The following is a 22,928-nucleotide window of genomic DNA, read 5'->3' as shown; positions in this document are numbered from 1 at the left end:
GAGAGAGCTGGCGGCGGTACAGGGCTCTTGAACGCAACCACTCTCTGTATGTGTGATAGGATAGAGGACTGTTTTCACCTCCATCGCCGTAGTTGACTACTGCGACCAAAAAAATCGGTGAACTTGGCCGACGCTATTCCTCCTGGAGGGCTCGGTATGTCCTAGCCATCGTACCCTGCCGCAGAGAACGCCATCGGAGATGAGCCGCACAGACCTGCTGCAGGTATGTTGGTCGGTAACGGATGGACTTCAGATAACAGTTGTGGACTAGCTGCTATGCGGCGATACTTTGCGCAGTAGTAACCCATGCGTGACGTTGTTTCTACCTGTGCCGCGGTACTACTCGCTGGTTCAGGTTTCTTTTTGTCATCTTACCTGTACTTGGTTTCCGCACTTTGTGTACGTTGTTATCGGGAATAAGAGCTAAATGTCCTAGTCGCGAGGAGTGTAGGAGAAAGCGGCAGTTTGGGCGAATTTTGTCAGTTGGGTTGTGTCGTCAGGATGGTAACGAGCACAGTAACGTCGTTACTACCTTTCGTGACTAGCGGTGAATAATGCCAGCCTGAAATGTAAAAGATGTAAAAGAAAATAAAAAGAGTGTTAAATTGAGGAACAATGTGAATCCCCAAACTACCCTCAGTCCTTTACGGTAGTGAGGTTTACACCGACACTTTTTAGCTAATGTTTGCTAACGTTACTAACTTCTAGCTTACTGACTACAGCTGGCTTCTTCGTTACATTTAGTTACAGCTAGCTGCGTACGGATACCTCACAGGGGATGTAACATAGGAGGACTCACCTATGGAAAATTGGCTCAGTTGTTCATTCATGTAGTCGCAATTTACGCATTATGTTGATTCTTTGTTTCAGTTCAATAAAGACCCCATCACTAGGAATAGATTAAAATTATCGTAAAATGCCAGTTTACGGCTTCAGTAGCCATTTGACTCGACCACTAAGATTCTTTCATTAATTTGAATGGGAAACTGCCCAAATATCTCAGGAAATTAATAAGGCTCGCCTGTCCAGAAGGTGGAAATAAATGTGTGCACTTTTGTGAAACAGCAACAAGTGGAGTACTATTTCTCCATTTGGCCACTGCTTACAGGTGCGCGCAAAGTGTTGTGTCTGTGTTTACAGTATATTTACGAGGGTTGCCCAACCTCAACATGTAAGAGAAAGGCTGTGGCACTTCAGTGGACCCGGCTCCACCTGTTCCTCATCAGGATTTGAACTCATCCAGCGGAGGAAGAAGGCAAAATAGGGGGAAACCGCGCCAATGCGCCTCTCACTGAGAGCGCGCGGGGCAGGGAGCTGCTCCAAAGTGCTACTGGATGTAATGCAGAGGCAGGGCCCTGCCAGACGTCTTGAATTCAAAAGAAAAACAACACACCCTGATCCACAGACAAGGGAAAAAGGCTCTATCCACTTCTAAAGCAGCTCAACAAAGATTTACTCTCTGCTTTGATTGTATTTTTTGGAGAAGTGGGGTTTTGAAAGAATAAATGGACAGAAGATGATCCATGACTGAATGCCTCAGCACTGAGTAGCCTTTAAATGGTTTACTTTAATGGCTTATCTTGCAAAATAAAGTCATCATTCACTCTTATTATGAGCCAGATGCTTTTAAACAGGCAGGATAGTTAAACAATACCTTCCAGTTGAAAGATGACATGTCACACTTCCCAGAACAGACAATCCTGAACTGTCAGAACAGTGGAAAATAAAGCATAACTCAAGACATCACTATATCAATGAGGCACTAACCCACTAACCACTAGACACATCTGTTTCTAAGGTCTTTTATGGCTCTGGATCATTTTGGCTGTGGGTATACCAAGCAGTCAAGCAAATTCAATTATTACAATACAATTGTAATTATGCACCAAGGACATCCATGCACTGGATAATACTTTATTTTTTATAAACATACAATTTGTTTGCAAATTCAATGATTGCCACGCAACACACCACTTAACACAGCAGTCATTTTATTGCATCCAGCTGCAATAAAGTGAGAGTCTTGGGTTGAAGTGGAGCTGTGGTTAAGTCCTTGTAGCAGGCACACAGTTTATGACTTGTGATGCCTGTAATCAGTTTTCCTGAAAGTGTTTTGTGGCTTGACATGGTTTAGCAGCTGTCTAAATCAGTCACCACACTTGCTATCTCTCAGGGTGTGTTACTGGGAATGTGTGAATGCTAATCTGAAGATCTGAGCACCCTCAGCTCATAATAATTATTCACTAAACCTTTGTTGACAATGCCAGTTCTCTGGTAAACTTTCTTTCCATGGTCACCTTTCATGTGTCAATTTTCGTAGCATGTGTTTTTGTGCAGAGGTCTGTGTCTGTAGATGTGTGTGGGTGGAGTGACAGTTAAAATGCCTCACCCTTTAAGGCTGACCTTCAGCCTTTGATCTGTGGCTCGCATGAAGGCGGAACATCAGTCAAAGTTGTTGTGGGGCTCAGCACTTTTAAGCTGGACATCCGTTTCAATTGGGGATCAAAAGCATCCGTGATTGGTTCTGGAGCCTCCTCTCTCTGTATAGCATGACCTCTCTGTGTGGTCGGTCGCTCCATTGGAGTTTTGATAGCCCCCCAGGCAGTGGAGCGCCACCAGAGAGCCATCTTTAACACACTTTGGTTTGTCTTAAGAGCTAAATGGTGAGCTTTAGTCTGGTGTAGAGGTCTAGAAGCTGGGCGGAAACTTCCTGGAATGCCATTTAAGAGCTTGTGTATCTCTTAATACTGTATATATCAACTTAATTTAAGATGAATAGATATAATAGAATAGTATGGTATGTACTATAGTCCCTGTTTTATTAAAATTATTTTTAATGTGGTAGCAATAATCAAAATGAGCAATAAAATATCGCAGAAGCTGTTTGCTATCCATATGTTATTTCAAGGTGTGGAATTTTTAACGGTCAAACCAGCGACCTCCCCCACCACTCGCATACCAACATAACCACACATACTCCCTCGCCTATTTCTCCCCCCTCGCTGTTTCTCTCTCTGTCTCACGTACACACAAATTCACAAACATACAGTGTTTCACAGTCTCACCTCTCCCCCTCCAGGGTGAAGTGCAAACAAGTTATACATCTGTATGGCAAGCTGATGGGCAAGCAGTAATACATAACTGCTCTTTTGTTGCTTTGCAGAGGTCCACCAGCTGTGTGCTGGTTTATTCCAGTCTCTTTCTCTGTTTCTGATTCTCTGTAATCTGATTCTTACTGTCAGTTTATTGTTTTTGATTTAGTATTTTCCATCACTCATGTTCGTCCTTATCTTCCATTAACAAGCTCTCCTTCTCAGATGAAGGTCATGTCTCTTAACATGACTGTTAAATCCTGCTCATTAGTGAGCCACGTTGACAGTGGATACTCCAAGTCAACTCAGGTATTGGGCACTCAGTCAAAGACATGACTTTGTAATCTCATGCACAGACACACAGCGTGAGCATGTGTCTAAACATTCACACATGTACTGAAGAAGACTATAGGGTTGGCTATTAATTTATAGCCACGCTAGCAGCTTTGGTCCAGACTGAAATATCTCAACAGCCTTTCGATGGATTGCTTTCACATTATGCACAGACATTCATAGTTCCCAGAGGATGCATCCTAATGATTCTGGAGATTCCCTGATTTTTCCTCTAATGCCACCTTGAGGTCAGAATTTGTGGTTTTGAGTGAAATGTCTCCAAAACTATTTGATGGATTGTCATTAAATGGCGCAGGCTCTTCCGGGACCCTGGGGGTGGGTTTGCATACATACTCAGCACATTAAATGGTTACCATTATTTTCTACAGCATGGTCAACCACCTCACAGAAGAGCCTGCGCTGTTTTACATCTTGAAAATCTACTTCAGCATAAGGCACAGTGAGGGAACTTTTAATGTGGTTTCTGCACTTTTTATTTTACAAATATAAATACAAATCTTTGGAATTATTTGTGAACATCACTTTACAAGCTCAAAGTCTTTTTACCCAATTTGAGCCCATAGAACTGTAACAACTTTTACAATCTCCTCCTATTTCATCTAGCACCATCATCAGGTATACCTTTATTCTGTCCAGTACGTTTTTTGACCAAATATCTGCTAAATCAATGACATTTCCATCAGCCTGCGCCTCAGTGTCATGAAGGTGGCACAGTACCTGAGTATCGTTAGTGATACCAAAACAGTGCTTATGTTGATACCTTTTTTTGAGGAATGTGAACACGTTTTTGTACAAAATCCTTTGTTTCATTTAACAAAAGAAATTGCTTAAGACCTTGGCCTAAATAAGGTACAGTTCAAAATTCGCAAAATTGTAGTTTAAATCATGAACTATCTGTTAAAAGAATCAGTAAACAATATTGCATATCTGTCCAGACAGTCAATACTGTCTTTCAGTAATTGACAGTTTTCAATACTCTTAGCTTTTGGTCATTACCAAACAGTATTGAGGCTCAGTACTCAACGCTAACAGAGACAAGTGTAGACTAGACCAGTCTTTGTTGAAAATACACAGATCCTTCTGTCCCCAAATGGACTTATGTCTGTCCCTGGAAATATTCACTCAAATTAATGGAAATCTTGCACTGCCAGATTGTATCTGGCAGAGAGAGAGAACATTTGCAAGAATGACAGAAATTCTCCAAAAACTTGACTGTACACCCCAGCCTTTCTGCCAGGCTCCTTATGTAAAGTGACATTAGCTAGTCATATTAATGCATTAGTGTAGACATGACATCACGAGTGCACCGATTAGTAACAGCTGCTGTTGTACTGACTAATGTGATTGTATAACCAGCAGGTCTATACTGTGAGCAAGGAGTTTATAGTAATCTTCAGATTGTCGCTTGCTGCTGTACTATTGGATATTATCCATGGGCATTTCCTGCTCTGGATAAAGAACGTATTGTGCGAGGGAGAGTGACGACATCTACACAACATGCACACCCCAGTGCAAATGAAATACAGAGTGATGTGTCCCTCGGCCCTGAGGGGCTGAATGTGATAAAAATACATCCATCTGCCTTCTCCCCCTGGACAGTCATAAAGGGACGTGTTGTCTTATTTGTGAGTGTGTATGTCTGTATTTTACTCACTGTTGAAAGGGACGTAGTATGCAAGGAGGAGTTATGATTGGCTGAGAGAATGCAGATCTATATAGAAGCCAAACACCAACCAGCTGATTACACTGATCCGATCTTTGAAGTGTTTGGTTAGAAATGAAATCCAACAAGCTTGTTCCCAGTCTTTAACTCGGACTGCTTAGAGGAGCTGCCAATCTGCGTCAATTTACTCCATTTGTAATACTTCCGTGGAAACTTGTAGTAAAATTGTCTAAATCCAGTCAAGGAAAACATTTTGAGGGACCACTGCTGTGTGTGTGTGTGTGTGTGTGTGTGTGGCTATGTGTTTGTGCTCATGGCCCATGTGTGGAGATGAGATTAATGCTGACAGCGTTTCAAATACAGCAGCAGACTGTTTCTCTCCTCTCACCAGAGCTTATTTGGCCGAATGCCTTTTGAGACTCATTAATCACTGCTGCCTACCTTTATACACATACACATACACATACACATAGGCTGACGCACGCCGGATTACTTTCCGTTAAGATAGTGGTATGTTTACTAAAAGCCATTTCTCAATACTCAGCTTGTTTATCTCCAGCTGCCAAAGGCCACACACCTGCCTGTTAACTTCAGAGCAAAGGTGAGGCGGGCTCAGTTTCTCCGCATGCCTTCCTGGACAGACTGCCATATCTCCGCTTGGACCATAACAAACCTGCTAATCCTGAGACATAGTTCCCTCGTGACTCTTCTTCGTTTTCTCAAGTATTCTTCTTCTCCTGTCAGTTTCTGTCAACTAGCAACCCCCTTCCTCTCTACATTCTCTAAATTTACAGCCCTCACCACTTCTCTCAGTCCTACTTTTGTCACAGATCCCCTCCCTGTCAGCTTCATTACCATCACTGTACCTCCTCCACCTTCTTCACCCTTCCATCTCTGTCCATCCCCTCCTTCCCATCCTCTCTGTGAGCCTCTCTCTTATCGCCACATTCTTACATCCACCTCCTCTGTTTCCTCTTATCTCTCTTTCCTCAGGGCTTTCTTTCAACCCTCATCCAGGTCCATGCTGTATGACTGTGCTGAAATAACTCCAGTTAAATGCGGGACATGAGGGAAAGAAAGAAAGGGGGGAAAACAGGGATTAATCAGAGATTGGATTGGCTAACAGCCGACTAGACCGAGAGCAGAAGAGGTGGCTGAGACAGGAAAGAAAACAAACACTGAGGCTACTGTGAGTGGGTGGAGATTGAGATATACCACCACTTCTATTACTGTATTCATGGACAGCTCTTCTCCACAGCTGCTCCACTAACACTTAGTAATCAGGGAATTAAAACACGGGTAAATACACGACAAGCTCAAAAGCATGCAGACTGTATTTGCTGTGCACTAGTTAAAAATTTCCTTACATACCTACAGTGTGCTGTGTGACTTCCTGCTTGGTGACTGACTCCTTGTGCACACACACATACTTACACACATTTTTCCATATACTCACACAGATTTCTCACATTTTGCATGTGTTCATGGCGCACAAGATGCATATACCAACCGTAGTGTGCAGCTGCAGTAATTTCTCTGGAGAACTAGATGTCACGGCTGTGAATGAGCCCTGGGTGAGTCATAAGCAGCCGAATGAATTCTCCCATAGTCACTGATGTCTTTTTTCTGTGTTTTCCCTCCTGAAGTTTCAGACTGAAGTTTCAGTATGATCCCGATTCTGCTCCCTGAGGTTATCTCCTACTGTGAGTCATAGGTGGAGACTAGTGTGAACAAGGGAGGTTTACATAAGTCAGAGGCTGAAATAGTGAAAGAAAAGGGGTGTTTTTTGATAAGAAGTGCATGTTGAAGGGATGCAACTCACAGCTGTTTAGCTAGATGACTCGTAGGATTGTGTAATCCTCAGGAGCCTGAAGGTTTCTACGTGTCACTGGGCTCTCTAAGCTTCACCACACTCTGTGTTACAGCTGTCAGTTCCTGGCATCTGTGACTCAAACACAACTAGCATAAAAGGGAGTAGAGTAGACTTTGGAGGAGAAAGGAACTGATATTCATCCAAAGAACATTTTATGGCAGGGGTAGTGTGGCAAAAACTTAATGTGTCCATCTGCCACTGAATGAAACCATCTGTGACTTCTTTTGGTTTTTGTCTCATTAATTTTGAAAGTGCAACTTCTTATATAACTTACAATTTGAACTCTTGCCTTTGTGTTTGTCTGTGTGTGACGGCAAATGTGCCATGTATTCTGAAACAGTATACCTTACCACACCCTGTGTGTGTGCTGGTGTCATGCTGCTGAAACCCTGTGAGAGTTTCATTGACCTGCTCTCTGAATCAGCAGGCTGCAGTATGCACTCCTCAAATTAAACACAATCACAAATTCTTAGAGAGTTACACAATTTCATGTATTAACTTTAGCAAGCTATAGACCATTACTACTACATAGACAAGAATTCTGCAATGGATTCAAGTTTCAACTGAGCTGAATCAACATCAATGTGCTTAACTGTGTTTCTGCCTGTGATGATGATGTAATGTTTACATGTCCTTTATATGTTTGTGCTTGTATCGCTTGTTTTATTGCATGGTATTTACACAACGCCTGTTTTTCTCTGCCACCAGAAGCACAGTGGAAGGATGGTGTGACAGACACAGAGACAGACAGAGGGACCAGTCACTGCTCACCACTCAGAGGCAGACCATGGCTCACATGCCCCTCCTTTTCCTGGGCTTCTTCCTCTCCTTCCTCCATTCTTCAGATGCCCAGATCATCATCGGCTCCTCCTCCTCCTTCTCTCCTCTGGACCTGCCTATTAATTCTTCACCTCCACCAACCAAGCAAACAGCTCGATTCTGGCCCTCTTTACCCCCCAGAGGGCGAAGTGATGTGCCTATCAGAGCTACAATCCGGGATAGGCTGACAAATACGAATACAGTGCAACAGGGGCAAAGAATGGTACGTCCTACTGCACAGTCCACTCCTTCTTTTATATCTGCCCTCTCTACGCAGAACCTCAGCAGCGGACCAATTTTAACCCAACCAACTGCCTCCAGGCCCAGGACTGACACAGCTAGTTTAGTATTCAGCAGGGCCTTTGCAAAGGGAGATGCTACTACAAAAGGCCTGACTCCACCTCTGCCCACTTTGTCCTCCACTGCTGTCGCTGAGCCTGCAGCTTCCAAGCCAGTGATAGCAGGTAAAACAGAGGAGGGATCAGTCAAAGAGTCAGAGGATGGTGATTCACAGGGGTTAGGATCGGGTAGTACTCCAACAGTGGTGTTTGTGAAGGAGGAATTACCTGTTCCTCTGCCAACGTTTGACGATGAAATGGCACAGTATCAGCCACAGGCACAGACCGCAGTTTCTGACGTAAAGACACCACCACCGGGCAGTCGGAGCGTGAAGCCTCACCTGTTTCTGCTTACAACAGCCAGTAAAGTCTCCACATCACCACTGACTGAGACAAGAGCCACACCGTCCCCTGTGGTAACACAAGCAACACCTCGGACTGTAGTATCAGCAGGTGAGAAATCAGATATATTAGAATGAGTGCTTCATAACAGTAAGGTGTTGTTTAGGACAAAATCTTGATAAACTGTGTCTTTTCCACCATATTTTAGGTGAACTGACAGAAAACAGTCCTCCCACCGACAGAGTTCCTCCAGAGCAGGACTCTGCTGCTGTGACGACGACCACCACTGGCTCTACTGATAAACAGCCAGAGGCCTCAGGACTTCCAGTTACTGGCCAAAGCCAGAAGAGTTCACATTCAAACTCCACAACGCCGCAAGTGACAACCACATCTACTGCTAGTGTGCTTACTACTACACAGGAGGCTGTGAGAACATCCTCAAAAGTATCAAATCAACCCAACAAAACAGCACAACTAGGAAGGAATACAGCCAGTACAACTTTACAGTCATCAAAGCCAGGTCAGAGACAAGGGTGTTGTGTTTTGATAATTCAAAATGGAATGATTTATGCAGCTGGGACTTCTTTACTGGAAGAATCTGGAAAAAGCTTCAAAGGAGGGAAAAAAGTAGAGTCACTTTTCCATGGAAAGTGGGGTGGTAGTTGTGTGGGGTAGACACAGCAAGGCAAGAAAGTATGAGCTGGAGGTGGGGGTGGGGGTATGAGGGGGTGGGTAGATTCGCAGCCAAGCGGAGAGATAGACAAGAGGGAAAAAGTAAGGTCTGAAAAAGAGACTGTTGGGAATACAGATGAGAGAGTAGACAGGCTGGGTGAAAGTGTGGTAGAAGAAAGGTACGGGCATAGAAATGCAGGGAGTGGAGAAGGTAATGAAAACCAGATGCACAGAGAAAGGGATGAAGGGAGGGGAGTTGAGGAAAAGTAGATGGAAAAAGGAAAAGCATGACACATGGGACACATGGGCCAGTCTCTTAGATACCATGAGAACAACATCTTAATGACTTTCAAACTCTCGGGCTCATGAGCACTTTCTAAGTCTTCGAGTAGGCTCCTCGACAGGTCATTGAAAGAAGCAACAGTCTGCATCCTTGAGCACCCATATGTACAGTATGTATATATCTGTCCACATTATCTGGGCCATAAATATGATTGTATTTCCTATGAGATGGAACAGGATATTAATTTTTTTTAGTTCATTGCAACATGTGGACATATAAAGCAATGTAAGGAGTGAAAAAAAAAACAAGGGTAGGGGTAAGTTTAAGTGTATCCAGCTGTGAAATGTGATCAGCACATCTGGAATGTGTCTGGATCTTGCTCCTGTAAGAAAAAAAAAAGTTTGTGGGAAGGAAGTAAAACATACCTTTATATAAATAAAGAAGTGTGTCTGTGATCTGTATGCGGCGCTCGCCTATGTGAGTCTGAAAGTGAAGTGTGTGTGTGTGATAGAGTGGGGAGTGAGAGAGAGAGAGCCAGGAAGTGAAACACATGCTGGAGTGAGTCATTAGTCAGCATGTCAGGTTTATGGTTGTCTTCTTCAGGGTGAGGACCTCCTCAGTCCTCCAAGTGGCTGATGGTCTGAGTGTTTTCGCACTGATCATTTTGTTCCACCATCCATCCAGTTAAATGTGTATGTGTGAAACAATTCCTTATAAATAACTCAAGATACCCCTACCCTGCCACTGTTTCTTACTGCCCCATCCGGCACTGAGTCTTTATATTTAACATATTTATTATCTTCTTATAAAATACTATTTTAAATTATTGCATTTAGTAATACTGTTATTCACATAATGTTATAGTGTTCACTTAGTTCTTGTATGTCATGTTTTTTTATGCTGTTATCTTCACAGTTGAGTAGCTCGCAAAGCACTTGGTGACAAATGGCCCAATGATTATAGTGCTGTTGGGTGTTTCCAGGGTATTACAGGAGGAGAAGGTGGAGTGCCTTAAACAAACACAAGAATGTATGTGCATGAGAAAGTGAGCGACAGAGACAGACAGAGATGCCAAATCATCAGGGTGTTGTCTTGTCCCATTAGGGATCTTTGTATTGTACAATACTGCAAATTTTAACAGAGAGGTCTCCTTGTTCATACGTAGATGCATTGCGTCACTGTACTGTAGATTGTAACGTAGATGTTCTGGTAAATTACATAATCTAATCCAATTAAGACACACAATTACTGAAGGGATTTTCACTCAGCAAAATGTCTGATGTAGTTATGAATATATAAGATGTATATTTCTACCTGCACAAAGGGATACTGTCTTTGGTTTAGGTCTTTTATTTGCATACTAGGTCGTAATTGTGATGGGCAGCAACACATTAACCTGACACAGGGACAAGAGAAATGATGCTGATGCAGATTTTTAAAATACGTAGATGTTATTGAGACTGTATAAGATGGATTACTTGATTAGACATTGTCCTCATATTTATATTACATATTGACCTGGGACAATGTGTCTGTGCAGAACTCATTAAGGTAACATTGAGGGTCAGATGGGCCTGGCTCATGACTTTGACGGTGAGCTACACCCCTCTAGTGGCTCTGAATAGTATTTCATGCACTTTTATAGCATTGCTCTACTTTTCAGTTAAATGACAGGAATTGAGGAAGGACAATCATATCCCTGTATTCAATAACATTTTGACTTCATATGTTTAAAAATCTGAAAACCAAAACTCTGTTTCTGCTTTTCTAGGGAGTGCTTCCTTCCTTACCACCGGTGTTGTGCCAGTCACCCGACCAAGGTTTAGCCCCACCTACCAGACGGGTATTGGGCAGAGGAACCGCTCCATTCTCCTGGGACATCCTCACCAAGCTCCCCACTCCACCTCTTATCCAGCCCCCTCCCCCAGCGCCAATCCCTCCCTCAATGGCACGCTTCTCTACTGGGGTGACCTGAGCCGGACGCTGGCTTTCGCCTGGGAGCTGCATGTCTACGGCTCAGCAAGTCTCTTCCTCCTCTTGTTTGCTGGAGCTGCTCTTGGCCTCACCCTGTCCCCTGGCACAAACTGTCCTCATCGGGGTGCTCTTGCACTCGCCAATGCTCTGTTGTTTCTGGCTGGAGGCCTTAGGGCAGCTCTCTTTCTAATTGACCCCTATGGCACACGGAAATTGATCCCTCGCCCTGCAGTCACAGCCCTCTACAACTTGCCCCTACACCTGCTGGTGTGGACACATGCTGCCCTGGCACTGCTTGCCTTGAGGGTGGCAGGGATAAGTGTGTTACCTCCAACTATGGAGCGTCCTCCTCTGGTGGCTGTGTTGGCAGTGTTGCAGTGTACCCTGCTGCTGGCAGCTGATATGCTTTCCCCAGCCCTGTCGCCTGTGGTGCCTGTCACTCTGCAGGTCCTGTCCCTGTGCTGGGGCCTGGCTCTCTGTCTGGGCTTCCTCTGCTATGTCTTTCCACGTATACGCTGCCCTCCCATTCCCCATCCTGGAGTCCCTGAAGAGGCCAGGAGGAAGGCTTGGACAGGAAGTAGGAGGATAAGTGTGATCCTGGGGAGAGTGCTGGCAGTGTGTGCAGTTTTGGGGGCACTGTGCTGTGGGCTGCATGTTCATGCCACCTTATGGCTCTATGGACTGCTAGGGGACTGGACACACTTTAACTGGGGATGGTGGCTGGTTCACTTCTGGGCCCGGCTCCTAGAGCTTGCATGGGGGTTCTCCCTCCTCCTCCTGGGTTCTTGGATGTTCTGGAGGCCTCAAGGTTGCCGGGGAACGGAGGAGGGTGGACCAGATTGCAGAGCAGCAGGAGACCTGCCGTCCCCTGGCCAGTCCGTAGGGTCCACTCAAAGACATACCTGCTGGTCCAAGATAGTGCAGAGTTTGAGAGGGAAGCCTTGTAGAAAGTCTGACAGTAATGGGGTGGGAGGAGGAGGAGGACCAGGGGAGGTGCCTAACAACTGGGCTGGTCAGGAACGTCCTGGAGCTGACATCAGTAAAAGTCTAATCAGGAACCAAAACCATGAGCAGGCCCCTGTCCCGCCACGTAGTGTCAAAGACAGCAATAGGGGACGCAACCACAGGGGCCACTCTGCAGAACGAGGCATATTTGATGGCTCCACGGGCTCCCTGCTGAGACTGCAGGCGCTGGGCCGGCCTCCACAGCGCTCAGTGAGTGGCAGCCTGGATCATGAAAGGGACACTTCCCTGTCTCTATATGAGTTTGATCTGCGGCCCCCCTCTCCGATCGACCTGACCCGCAGCATTGATGAGGCTCTGCACAGGGAACACCTACTCGGAGGAGGCAGCCTGTTCCATCCTTTGAACCAACACTCACAGTCCCCCTCCCCGGGTTCAGGGGTCAGTCAGGGGCCCTGGCTGCGGAGGAACAGTGATCCTCAGATGCTTTCTGAGAGCAGCGAGGCCCCGACAGAGTCGTCCATGCCACTGGGGGGCAGCGTACTCAGCAGTGTACCCAGCAGGCAGGTGACTGCTCCCCCCACACCTTCCCATCAGGGTCACAGGTGGGCAGGGAACGGGGTGGGAAGTGTCCCTTCATCAGTGTCCTGCCCTGTGTCACTTCGTCCCTCCCGAACGTCAACAGGGCATCTGGGGGAGGATGGAGTGGACGACACGCGGCCGTTCATAACGCCGGACTCAGAGAGGGTGCGGGGAAGGGCCGGGAGGCCAGTGGGGTCACGGAGTTACCTGGAGGTCAGCCGACATGACGACTCTGCCAGTGTCAGCAGTGAAATTATTGACCTTTGAACCAAACCATGGACAATGAGGACCGATGACTGCACATCAGACATACCCATTTAAACAAATACTGTTCCTTACCAAGACTTCAACAAATATTGGGAAAATCTGATCATTGAAATGAATGATTTTTAGAAGAGGGAAAATATCAAAAAAGGGACCTGGGTGATGAACTTAAAGAATATCGCCTAGTTGCCTTTTATCTTGTTAATGGGTTCAGCAACTGTGTTTGTGGAACAGATATGGTATACCTTTTACTCTGAGAGTAAAACTGGGAGATATAGCACAGATAAACAACACAGCACACTCATAACTCTCTCCATCTCTTCCTTGTCATGTTTTTCTTTTCAAACATACACACACCTGCATAACACTGACATAACCTCAAGTACACTGGGACCATACACACATTTCAGCAGGTTCCTCAGCAGGCTCGGTGGTGATGAATTTCAATAACGTAAGAAATCCACAAAATAGTAATAATAATGAATAATAGTAATGAATTCTATGTCTGAAAACATATTTAGCACGACTGAGGGTTTCAGTAAGTTTGAAGGGTGAAAAACAAATGTGGTTCTAAGCGTCTGTAGGTCCCATTTCTGTTGTCTCTGTGAAAAAAAGATGTCTGCATGTCAACAGTCGTGAATTTCATTGCTTTCATAGAGTTTATTTGCTGTCTTCCATATTTCAGTTTGCTTCGTGAAGTAAAGATGTGCCATACATAACCTTGGTTGTTTCTGCGCTATTTGCAACGGTTCTATAAACCCATTATTTGGGTTAACTCTCTATAGCGTCTTACCAGTATCATAGTGACTCAACTATGGATTACTACTTCTAAGCTCTTAACATGCTGCCGCTGTTGTTGTTGTGCAGTCTGCCTTGTAGGTTAATGTGAAGCTGGTTACATAAAGAGGCAGGCAGTAAACAATAGCCAGAGACATGCAGACACATGCTTACATGGTGAAACTGCTGCTGAGGCTTTTAGCTTTCGCTGAAATTGTCAGTTTTAAAAATGAGAATCAAGTATTCAACTGTGAGGTTAATGCATTTCATCTTGACATTTAGCTGTAGGACAAAGCTTTTGCCATAATTGCATACAATTGAAGCCTCTGGCAGCGTTTTTACCGCATCTAACTAAGAATATTAAACATTCATGATCCTATCAGTTGCATTGAGTCAATTCAAACAGTTTGATCTATTATCTAATTAAATGCTACACAGCTTTGCAGGGCTGCAACACACAAGTCTGGCTTGGCATGAACCTCAGACCTCTCATAGCTAACTCAATAACAGAGCACTTAACTGTAAGCCTGAGCACTAAACTGAAGTATTTTACTACTCAAGAGGAAAATATCTTTCAAATATATGATGTATAAGCACCAATGTAAATATTGTTATTTTTGATGTTCATGAATAAAGATGTATTTGAAACATAGTCGTAGTTGTTACTGTGAAAGACAATCTAAAGTGGTATTGCTTATGTGTCTGAGCTGTGCAGGAAATTATGCTATTTTGACAGATTGTGGCCTGTTGAGGACATGCAGAGCTGTGACAGTGGATACTTGAAAGTCAAGGACTTTCTGGGCTGTGCTCAGGATTGTTATAAGGATGTAGAACTAATGGCCATGGTCTGCAGGGTTTTGATTTCTACTTTATTTTTTTACTATCATTAAATGATGACAAGGGCATTGGAAAGCAACTAATAAAACAAACTTGAAGCTGTTTGGTGATCCTGAAAATAGCCCAGAGATTCCCTCCTCAGTCTTACATTTCCAAAGCTTTGTTCCAAAATGACCTTCACAATGTTGAAAAACGAAAAGTGACTTGCTGTCACAGATTGATTACTGGAGCGCTATCTTGGGATGCTGTTGTGAATATGTAATGATAAAGTGACATTTTTCCGAAGTGGATAAACATCATTTTGGAATAAAACTTAAAAATTAACTCATGTCTCTGTTCCTGGTTAGATCTAGTCCATGACTTGTTTTCCAGGTTACCTCAGGGTGACTTGCTGTACCTCCCAGTGACGTGAGATATTTGACTTGTATTTACAGTACAATGGCCTTGTGTTGTTGTCATTCCAATGAACATGTAAGATTTCACTGTATCGGTACTCGCTGTTACATCTTTTACTTCATGACCAGGGTGGTACCTCCAGCACTTGTAGTGTTGTTCCCTCCCCAAAGCAGTATGTGCCATAGAAAATACAATCAGTCCAGTCTGTATTCACAGTGCATAAGTACAGTGTTAGTTTGATTCCTTTATTTTGCTCATTGAACTTTGGTTCCTGTATTTCTTGCTGCATTTTGTGTCTGGATTCAAAATAAAATTGAGAAAACTCGAGATCTCCTTATTGTCATATTTTCTTTACATTTAGTTATATGTTTTCACATAATTGTAACGGTGAGAGAGAATATGATCAGCTACAGAACTGTGCGAAACTGAAGATCTCTGTTTTTCATCTTCTTCTCATAGCCTTCATCAAACTGTTCGTTCTGTGGAGCAGCAAAATGATTCTTCCAGTCCCCAACTTTTCCTGTATAAATAAAAGCAGCAATAAAAATTTAATAGCGTCTTTTCCTCTCCTCTCTGCTTTCTCTTTAATTCTACAAGATTTACAAACATAGAGGCAAATACATTAAACCTTTGCGCATGAAAGGAGATATCTTAAAATCAAGGACTTCATACTTGGAGCCATTCGCCATCTTGTTGTTTTTCATGTTGTCAAACTGAACTTTTTGCACAACTTGTCTCTTCAGCTCGGCAGTGGCAGACAATCCCAGGAAGGAGCACAGACGGTTGCGTTCTCGTTCAGTAGTAGTAAGGTGAAATCTTGTGCTTGTGTTTTACAATCCCACAGACTAACTTTTATACTCACCTCAATCAGATCTTCATAGAACAAATAAAGGATGTTTGAAGTGGTCTGCTTCTTCTCCCACCAGCCTCTCACACGTTCATACCAGGAGCCAAACACCACTGTTAAGATAACAGAAAGACATAAAATAACATTTCACATATTACATATTCCCTCGATGAGATGCTCTCATTCTGCTCTCCTTCCCTCCACGAATCTCTGCAGGAAGCTGCTCCGGTCTCCTGGCTCCGGCTGGACCATGTTCATGCGACTGACGTGGAAGTAAGCCAACGCATTGTCCTTGGCGTTGCGGGCCATGTAGATTATCTACAATCAGAGTGAAATCAGAAAAAAAAAATGCTGGAAAACCATGGACATAAATGTCTCCAATCTCACATTTGAAGGACACGTGTGGTAATATTCAAATTTTTGTTATTGTCAGCAAATCCCATGAAACCTATACCTTTATGACCTATACTGTAACCTGCCACTAGGAGACAATCAAGATGTTTTGGCTTCACTTTTGGGGAGCTTATACGTTGTCCATCTTTATACAACAGTCATTGGTTGGCACTAACAAAAGTATAGAATAAGAGCATCCTTTAAAATGTGTGCTTTTGTTACTGATCAATTGGCGACAGTATACCTTAGAGTTCTGTTTGCTGAAGGATTTGGGAATGAACTGGACTGGCAGATGTGTCTTGATAATGTTTGGAAACGTGGTTAACGTATTCAGTTCATCCACTCCTGATACGTGAAAATATGACGTTACCATAATGTCACAATGACACTCACTTACTGTATATCACCACTGCATGGGTCAGTGTCAGTCTTTTTACAAACTTGCCTGAGGAGGATCCAGGAATGTGTTTCTCCAGGAAAGGCACTCTGTTATGGAGTGGGACTGTGACGTTCAGGCGACACCTGGCTGAAATATAACAGGTCCGGGTTTTAGCACACCCTTGTGGTTCCTTGAAAATTCAAGAAAGATGACATTCAGTTGGCTAATGGCAGTTGAAACACATGAATAAACACTATAAACAAAAGCAAACACATACTACAACAAAAATGCTACAATAGTGTGTCAAAAAAAGATATAAAAAACTGCACCTGCTTTAGGATAAGTAGCTATGAGAATATCATCTGGTCTAGCTTTGAAGTTCTGTATGTTGTCCCAGTTGTCAGTGAAGTATTTGGTCATGGAGACTCCGTGGAAGTCAAACAGCTTGGGCCGGGGTGGCAGCTCCATCTGAGAGAGTGTCACAAAATGTTTTTTTATTTTATAATTAAAAAAGGTTCTCTGTATGACTCGTGGCCAGGTTGTAAGAACATTTAAAACACATCTGTTATAAATGTGGTGGGTACTAAACCTAAATTTCTGATGTTTTTGACAAGTACATCAGAGGCTCTTTACGTTGAGGGGGCTTAAAAAACAATTTGTTGCCCATGGCTTTTTTAAAACTAATAAAACCTTACAGGAAAAACACCCTAAGTACTGCTTCAGCTAAATGACATGCTGAGTTCTCTCCACCTTGAAAGAATAAGGAATTTAAAAAGCCCCCCCACACACATACAGACATACAAAAATACTTTGCTTGGAATAATAATTTGTGTCTGGCATGTTATTTCAGAAATGAATTGTGTTTTGTTATTTACCAAAACAGAATTTCAATTACTTTGATAAACATTTGTAAAAATTACATTTATTCCTCTCTGTCATTGAAAAATCCAGATTGTATGACTATGCAAAAATGTCTTATTTCAAAAGTTTAACTACTAGATGCTGAAGATGTACTTGCCCATTCTCAATATATGAGCACAAGAGACAAAGTTTCCTCCTCATGTTTGTGTGAGCTGCATACTGAGCCATGATTGGCTTCCAAGCTATTTGGTCCTCTTTCACTGCTTTTCTGGAGAAAGTCCAAACCAGTTTTATTCATATGGGCTCAGCCCTTAAAGGATCAGTCTGAAGTGACCTAACTACATATAATAACAATAATACTGGGAATATAATGTATATGTAATATGTCAAAAGACAGCATAACATACTCTTAGCTCACCTCACAAATCCTTAAACAAGTCATAAGTAATGTACATAAACTGCACTGCACTAGCTCACCTGCATGTGATCTTTACCTGTATGTGTGGCGCTCTCATGAACAGCTCAGTCAACTCTTTTTTTTACAGACTGTGCACCATCCAATCAATTTCCACAAACTAGTGACGTAATGGAAAGTAGACGAGATTCAGAAAATGCGTCAAATGCATAAGAGTCAAAGTCTGACATTCATTGAGCCTTGACCTTTGATCATTTCTCATGACTATATAACATCAGTCAGCTTCACTATGAAGAGAAATGACTCACAGTGATTAGACAGTGTCCTTGTCAATCGAACTTAAAGTCTCAGTCAGTAACATTAACATTACTATCTATTTTATCACGTATCAATGTGCACAGTAGGAATGTAAGAAAGAGGCAGCTGAGAGAGGTCACTGAAAAGATAGATACGATATATAGGGACAAAAGATAGCAAATGACAAGAGAAGAAGAAAAAAGTGAGTGGGTTGGTTTCTGTTTTCAGTCTTTTAATCTAGACTGACATTTGACTGGATTGCAGCTGTACAGTTGATATACCTCTATCAAATTCATTTTGACAAACTAGTGATATAACGCTTAAATCTGTAAAAGTCAAAGTCATCAAGTTTTGATATTTGATAAACTTATGTATTCAGACTGATTAGATCATTTCCTCAGCGCTTAAAATTAAGCACCTGACTCAGTAATTATCTATCTCTATCTATCTCTCTAACATTATCTATTTGATCACATATCACAGTTAAGGAATTTTCGTTATGTAGCTGCAGCTGCACCGGACCTCTAAATTTCATTGCGAAATGTCAGTGTGGGATTCTTCATCTTTTTCTTGTAGTCCTCATCAAACTCTTCACTCTGCGCCACAGTGAAATGGTTTTTCCAGTCACCAACCTTCCCTGGAGAACCACAAAGAATCAGTCAGATATTTTATATTTTACATGTCACATGTATTGTATGTCACTATTCACTGTACCTTTCCTTATGAACGAAGAAAGTTTGAAATCCATTCCTAGAAATGCTGAATGGTTGACCACATTGTCCTGTTTCATATTGTCAAACTGCACTCTGCCTGCAAGTCGTTCCTTCTCCTGAGCTGAAGGAGACAAACCAAGAAAGCAGCAGAGTTTGTCTATTTCCCGTCCAGTATCCTGGAAACATAGTGGTCAGATACTGTCACCACGCTATTACCAGCAAGAGCAGAGCTTTAGAAAAGCACTGTGAACAGGCAAAGACTTCTGAATCGCACAAACACATACACGTGTGAAACCCACATGTGCAAACAAAATTACCTCAACAAGATCTTCGTAGAACATGTAATGGAGGTTTGAATACATCTGTTTCTTCTCCCACCAGTTGTTCACATGGTCATACCAGGATCCAAACACCACTGGAGCAACACAACAATAAACTGTGAATTGAGGAGTGTCTGTGCATCCCCAATACAAACAACTTTATTATTGCATGAACATCTCAAGTGAAACTCAAAATTTTGATTGTAACTTTATTATTGTGTTTCCTATTCATACTCTTTCCCTCCATAAACCTCTGGAGGTAACTGCTCCAGTCTCCAGGCTCTGGGAGGATCATGGTCATGCGCTCTTGGTGGAAAAAAGATACCACGCTGTCCTTGCCATTGCGGGCCACATAGACTATCTACACAACAAAAAGACACATGCAGTATTGCATGAAGCATGAAATACCTACAGTACCAGTCAAATGTTTTTCTTTATTTTCACTATATAGTCGAATATTCAGATGTAAACTATAAACTATATTAACACTCAAAAACACAAAATTATAATATAATATTTTGAAATAATAATATAATGTTAAGATTGTAAGAATTTGAAATATACAAACTGGGTAAAGGATTGGAATCAGTCCTTTGATACTTCCTGTACTTACACATTATCTTTATCGACAGAGCGCACTTTGCTTTAATCTTGTATGAATTATCTCCCTGGCTTTAAATTCTCTGGAATATGTCCACTTATCATTTTTCTTTAATTTCCTTTTTTCTTAACTAAGATCCATACCCATCTCAGATGAACATGTACTGTATGTTCAATTATTATTCAAATTATTAAAAATAACATGGTTCAATAATATTTTTCATATAAATCCATTTTCTTCTAGGAGTATTTTAAAATTTTATATTGGTTGTTTGAATATAGTATTTTTTACCACTTTATGTTTTTGATAACTTTTGTTAATGTGTATGGAATGTTCTTTTTAACATCATCTGACTATGGTTAGCCAGATTAGTGGCTAACCAAGTGCTCTGTTATTGAGTTAGCTATGAGAGGTCTGAGGTTCATGCCAATGAATGAACATTGTAAATCATTAAAAGATATGATTAAACAGTAAATTCCCACCAAATGTGCACCATCTTCATATCATCAAATATCTCAGCTCAGGCAATGGAAACAACACTCGGGCTACTGTACCCTGCAGTTTTGCTCCCAAAAAGATTTTGGCACAAACTGGACCGGAAGATGAGTCTTAATGAGTCGAGGAGAAGTGAGGAGATTGTCCACCATGTCTGTTCCTTTGTGTATGGTTGAAGATTCTGCACAGTAATAAAAAATTTTACATGCCAGTGAATACATCGCAGTATGACATATCAACCATTCACACATGATGATGAAGATAAATGCACCTGTTATTATTAAGTAATTTGACACTTCACGGCACACAGTGACATGTAATTCAATGTGATCTATTTCCTTATTTAAGCAGACAATTACCATGTAGGCATGAAAGTATTTGAACTTTAATCAATATGTGACTGCTGTATGTGACTCAACCTGGCTGCAGAGAAGGGAAGGTGATCTCTAAGACAGGTACTCTTGCATAAATGGGGACGGATTTCTGACACTCTGGAGATGTCTGATCAAAATACAGCAGGTCAAGGATGTAGGAGACCCAGGTGTTTCCTCAAAGAATGACAGTGGAAAAAATTTAGATAGTTAAAACCCTTTACCACCACATCATCCAAATATTCAAGAGCTACAGTATGCAGCAAAACACATCCTGTTCATGTTTACAGACTCACCTGCTTTGGGGTATGTTGCAATAAGAATATCATCTGGCCTGGCCTGGAAGTTTTGAATATTATCCCAGTTGTCTGTGAAATAGCGAGTCATTGAGACTCCATGGAAATCAAAAAGTTCTGGTCGAGAAAGTGAATCCATCCTTAAAAGAGAAGAAAAACATATGTGTCACCGCCTCTGCGCCTACCTGATCTCTCTGGTGTTATTCCACTCACCCCGCCTCCGTCTCACTCTCCTCTCTGACACACCTCCTCATCAGCCTCACCGTCCCCACCTGTTGCTCCCAGCTGCAGTCCATCTCCAATTGTTCTGTGTCCGTGCAAGACTTTCCAGCGTTCATCTCCGGACTGACTTCCCGGTATCGACTCTGCCCCGGTAAACGCCCGATAAACGTCGCAACGTGAGTGCTTCCCTGCTGGTTTCCTGATCATTCGTGTGGCTCTGATTACCGGCCTGCCTGCTCATTCCTGGTTCGTCCGCCCCCTTGCTACCTCGACAACGTCTCCAGCCTGCTCCCTAACGGTACCGTTGCTTGCCTTCCCTTGTGTGTGTGTGTGTGTGTGTGTGTGTGTGTGTGTGTGTGTGTGTGTGTGTGTGTGTGTGTGTGTGTGTATGTGTGTACCCCCCCAAATACCCACCTGTGTGCATTATCTCTGCTGGTTCATAATTAAAGGTCATTACAAACTATATCCAGTTGTGTGCTGCATTTTGGTCCATACCTGTTTCAATATGATTACTGAGTAATCAATGTGATTGCTGTCAAAAAAAAAAATGCAACCAACTATCTGGAGTTTTGCATACCTCCTTGAAAAACAGTACATTATATATATATATATATTATAAATTTGAAAAAAAAAATGGAGACATACCTTGTCCAGAATACTCGACGTTCTGTGATCGTTGTTTCTCAGTTGAATTTTTGCCTCCTTTCTCTTCTCTCTCCTTCCTCTGTGATTCTGATTATGGACCGTGACGAACCTTCCTCCCCTCTTATCCCGTCGTGTTATGGTTAATTTACAACCCTCCTTATTTAGTTTGCCTGCATCAGCTAGAGGTGGAATGATCGTTAGTCTATAGGTTTGAATTCAAGAAATTCCCCCAACACACACAAAATATCTTGTAAATTCACTTTTTATGCTGACATGGCCACATGCACTTGAGGCAACAAAGTGACCCCAAGCTCATTCTGAGCGAATGATCTAACTTGAACTCTTGCACTGCAGTAAAAAGCTGTGTGCACAAACCTATATGATTCATGAAGATGATTTAGTGTACAGTGGGTCTGTAAGAAATCAAGGGGGCAAAAGTGAGAAATTTTTTAATTTTTCATGATGTGGTGAATTTAAATGACATTTTGACAGTAATAAAACAAGTCATCCTTTGATCCAAGCAAAACAAAGTTCAAATACAGTGGTTAAATGGAGAGGTTGTATGAAATAAAAGTTCTGGGTGTTATACATAGGCTAAATTAAGTTGGAAAATGCATATTAATCATGTCAATACCATATAAGACTAAGGATCTGTTAAAGTGTTGCTTGTTTTATATTGCTCACTTCTGGTTCCACCCGTCACCTATGGCTTTCATATAACAAAACAGAACCATAAGAATTATAATTGAATTGGATGATAAAGAACCAACAAATGGCCTGTTCACAAAACTGCAGATATAACAATTTTATAATTTAGTTGGTTACAAGATTGCACAACTAATAT

At 42.3% G+C, this 22,928-nt stretch overlaps 2 protein-coding genes and 1 pseudogene across 3 annotated transcripts; 1 reads left to right on the top strand and 2 right to left on the bottom strand.

Annotated features, from left to right (window-relative positions):
- Positions 1-15,546, top strand: prrt3 (proline rich transmembrane protein 3). The gene is made up of 4 exons (XM_022739233.1): positions 1-223; positions 7,691-8,592; positions 8,690-9,001; positions 11,208-15,546. Exons 2-4 carry the CDS (start codon positions 7,770-7,772, stop codon positions 13,220-13,222), a joined length of 3,150 nt encoding a protein of 1,049 aa, XP_022594954.1. The 5' UTR covers positions 1-223; positions 7,691-7,769; the 3' UTR covers positions 13,223-15,546.
- Positions 15,547-15,636: 90 nt separating this feature from the next.
- On the bottom strand, positions 15,637-17,316 carry LOC111217367 (annotated as a pseudogene).
- A 1,327-nt stretch (positions 17,317-18,643) lies between these two features.
- On the bottom strand, positions 18,644-22,161 carry LOC111217365 (cytosolic sulfotransferase 1-like). 2 transcript variants are annotated; one of them, XM_022739196.1, is made up of 8 exons: positions 22,085-22,161; positions 21,218-21,357; positions 20,970-21,098; positions 20,610-20,731; positions 19,689-19,815; positions 19,452-19,549; positions 19,136-19,310; positions 18,644-19,058 (listed from the first exon to the last, which is right to left on the bottom strand). In XM_022739196.1, exons 2-8 carry the CDS (start codon positions 21,354-21,356, stop codon positions 18,946-18,948), a joined length of 903 nt encoding a protein of 300 aa, XP_022594917.1. In that variant the 5' UTR covers position 21,357; positions 22,085-22,161; the 3' UTR covers positions 18,644-18,945. The 2 variants fall into 2 exon arrangements, with proteins under 2 accessions (XP_022594917.1, XP_022594916.1); XM_022739195.1 differs by lacking the exon at positions 22,085-22,161 and adding an exon at positions 21,490-21,699.
- Positions 22,162-22,928: the final 767 nt, after the last annotated feature.

This window comes from Seriola dumerili, unplaced genomic scaffold (assembly GCF_002260705.1).
Source record: "Seriola dumerili isolate Sdu_G_001 unplaced genomic scaffold, Sdu_1.0 BDQW01000043.1, whole genome shotgun sequence".
NCBI classification, from domain to species: domain Eukaryota; kingdom Metazoa; phylum Chordata; class Actinopteri; order Carangiformes; family Carangidae; genus Seriola; species Seriola dumerili.
The sequence above is the reverse complement of the archived record's forward strand: the minus strand, read 5'-3'. Positions and strand labels throughout refer to the sequence as shown.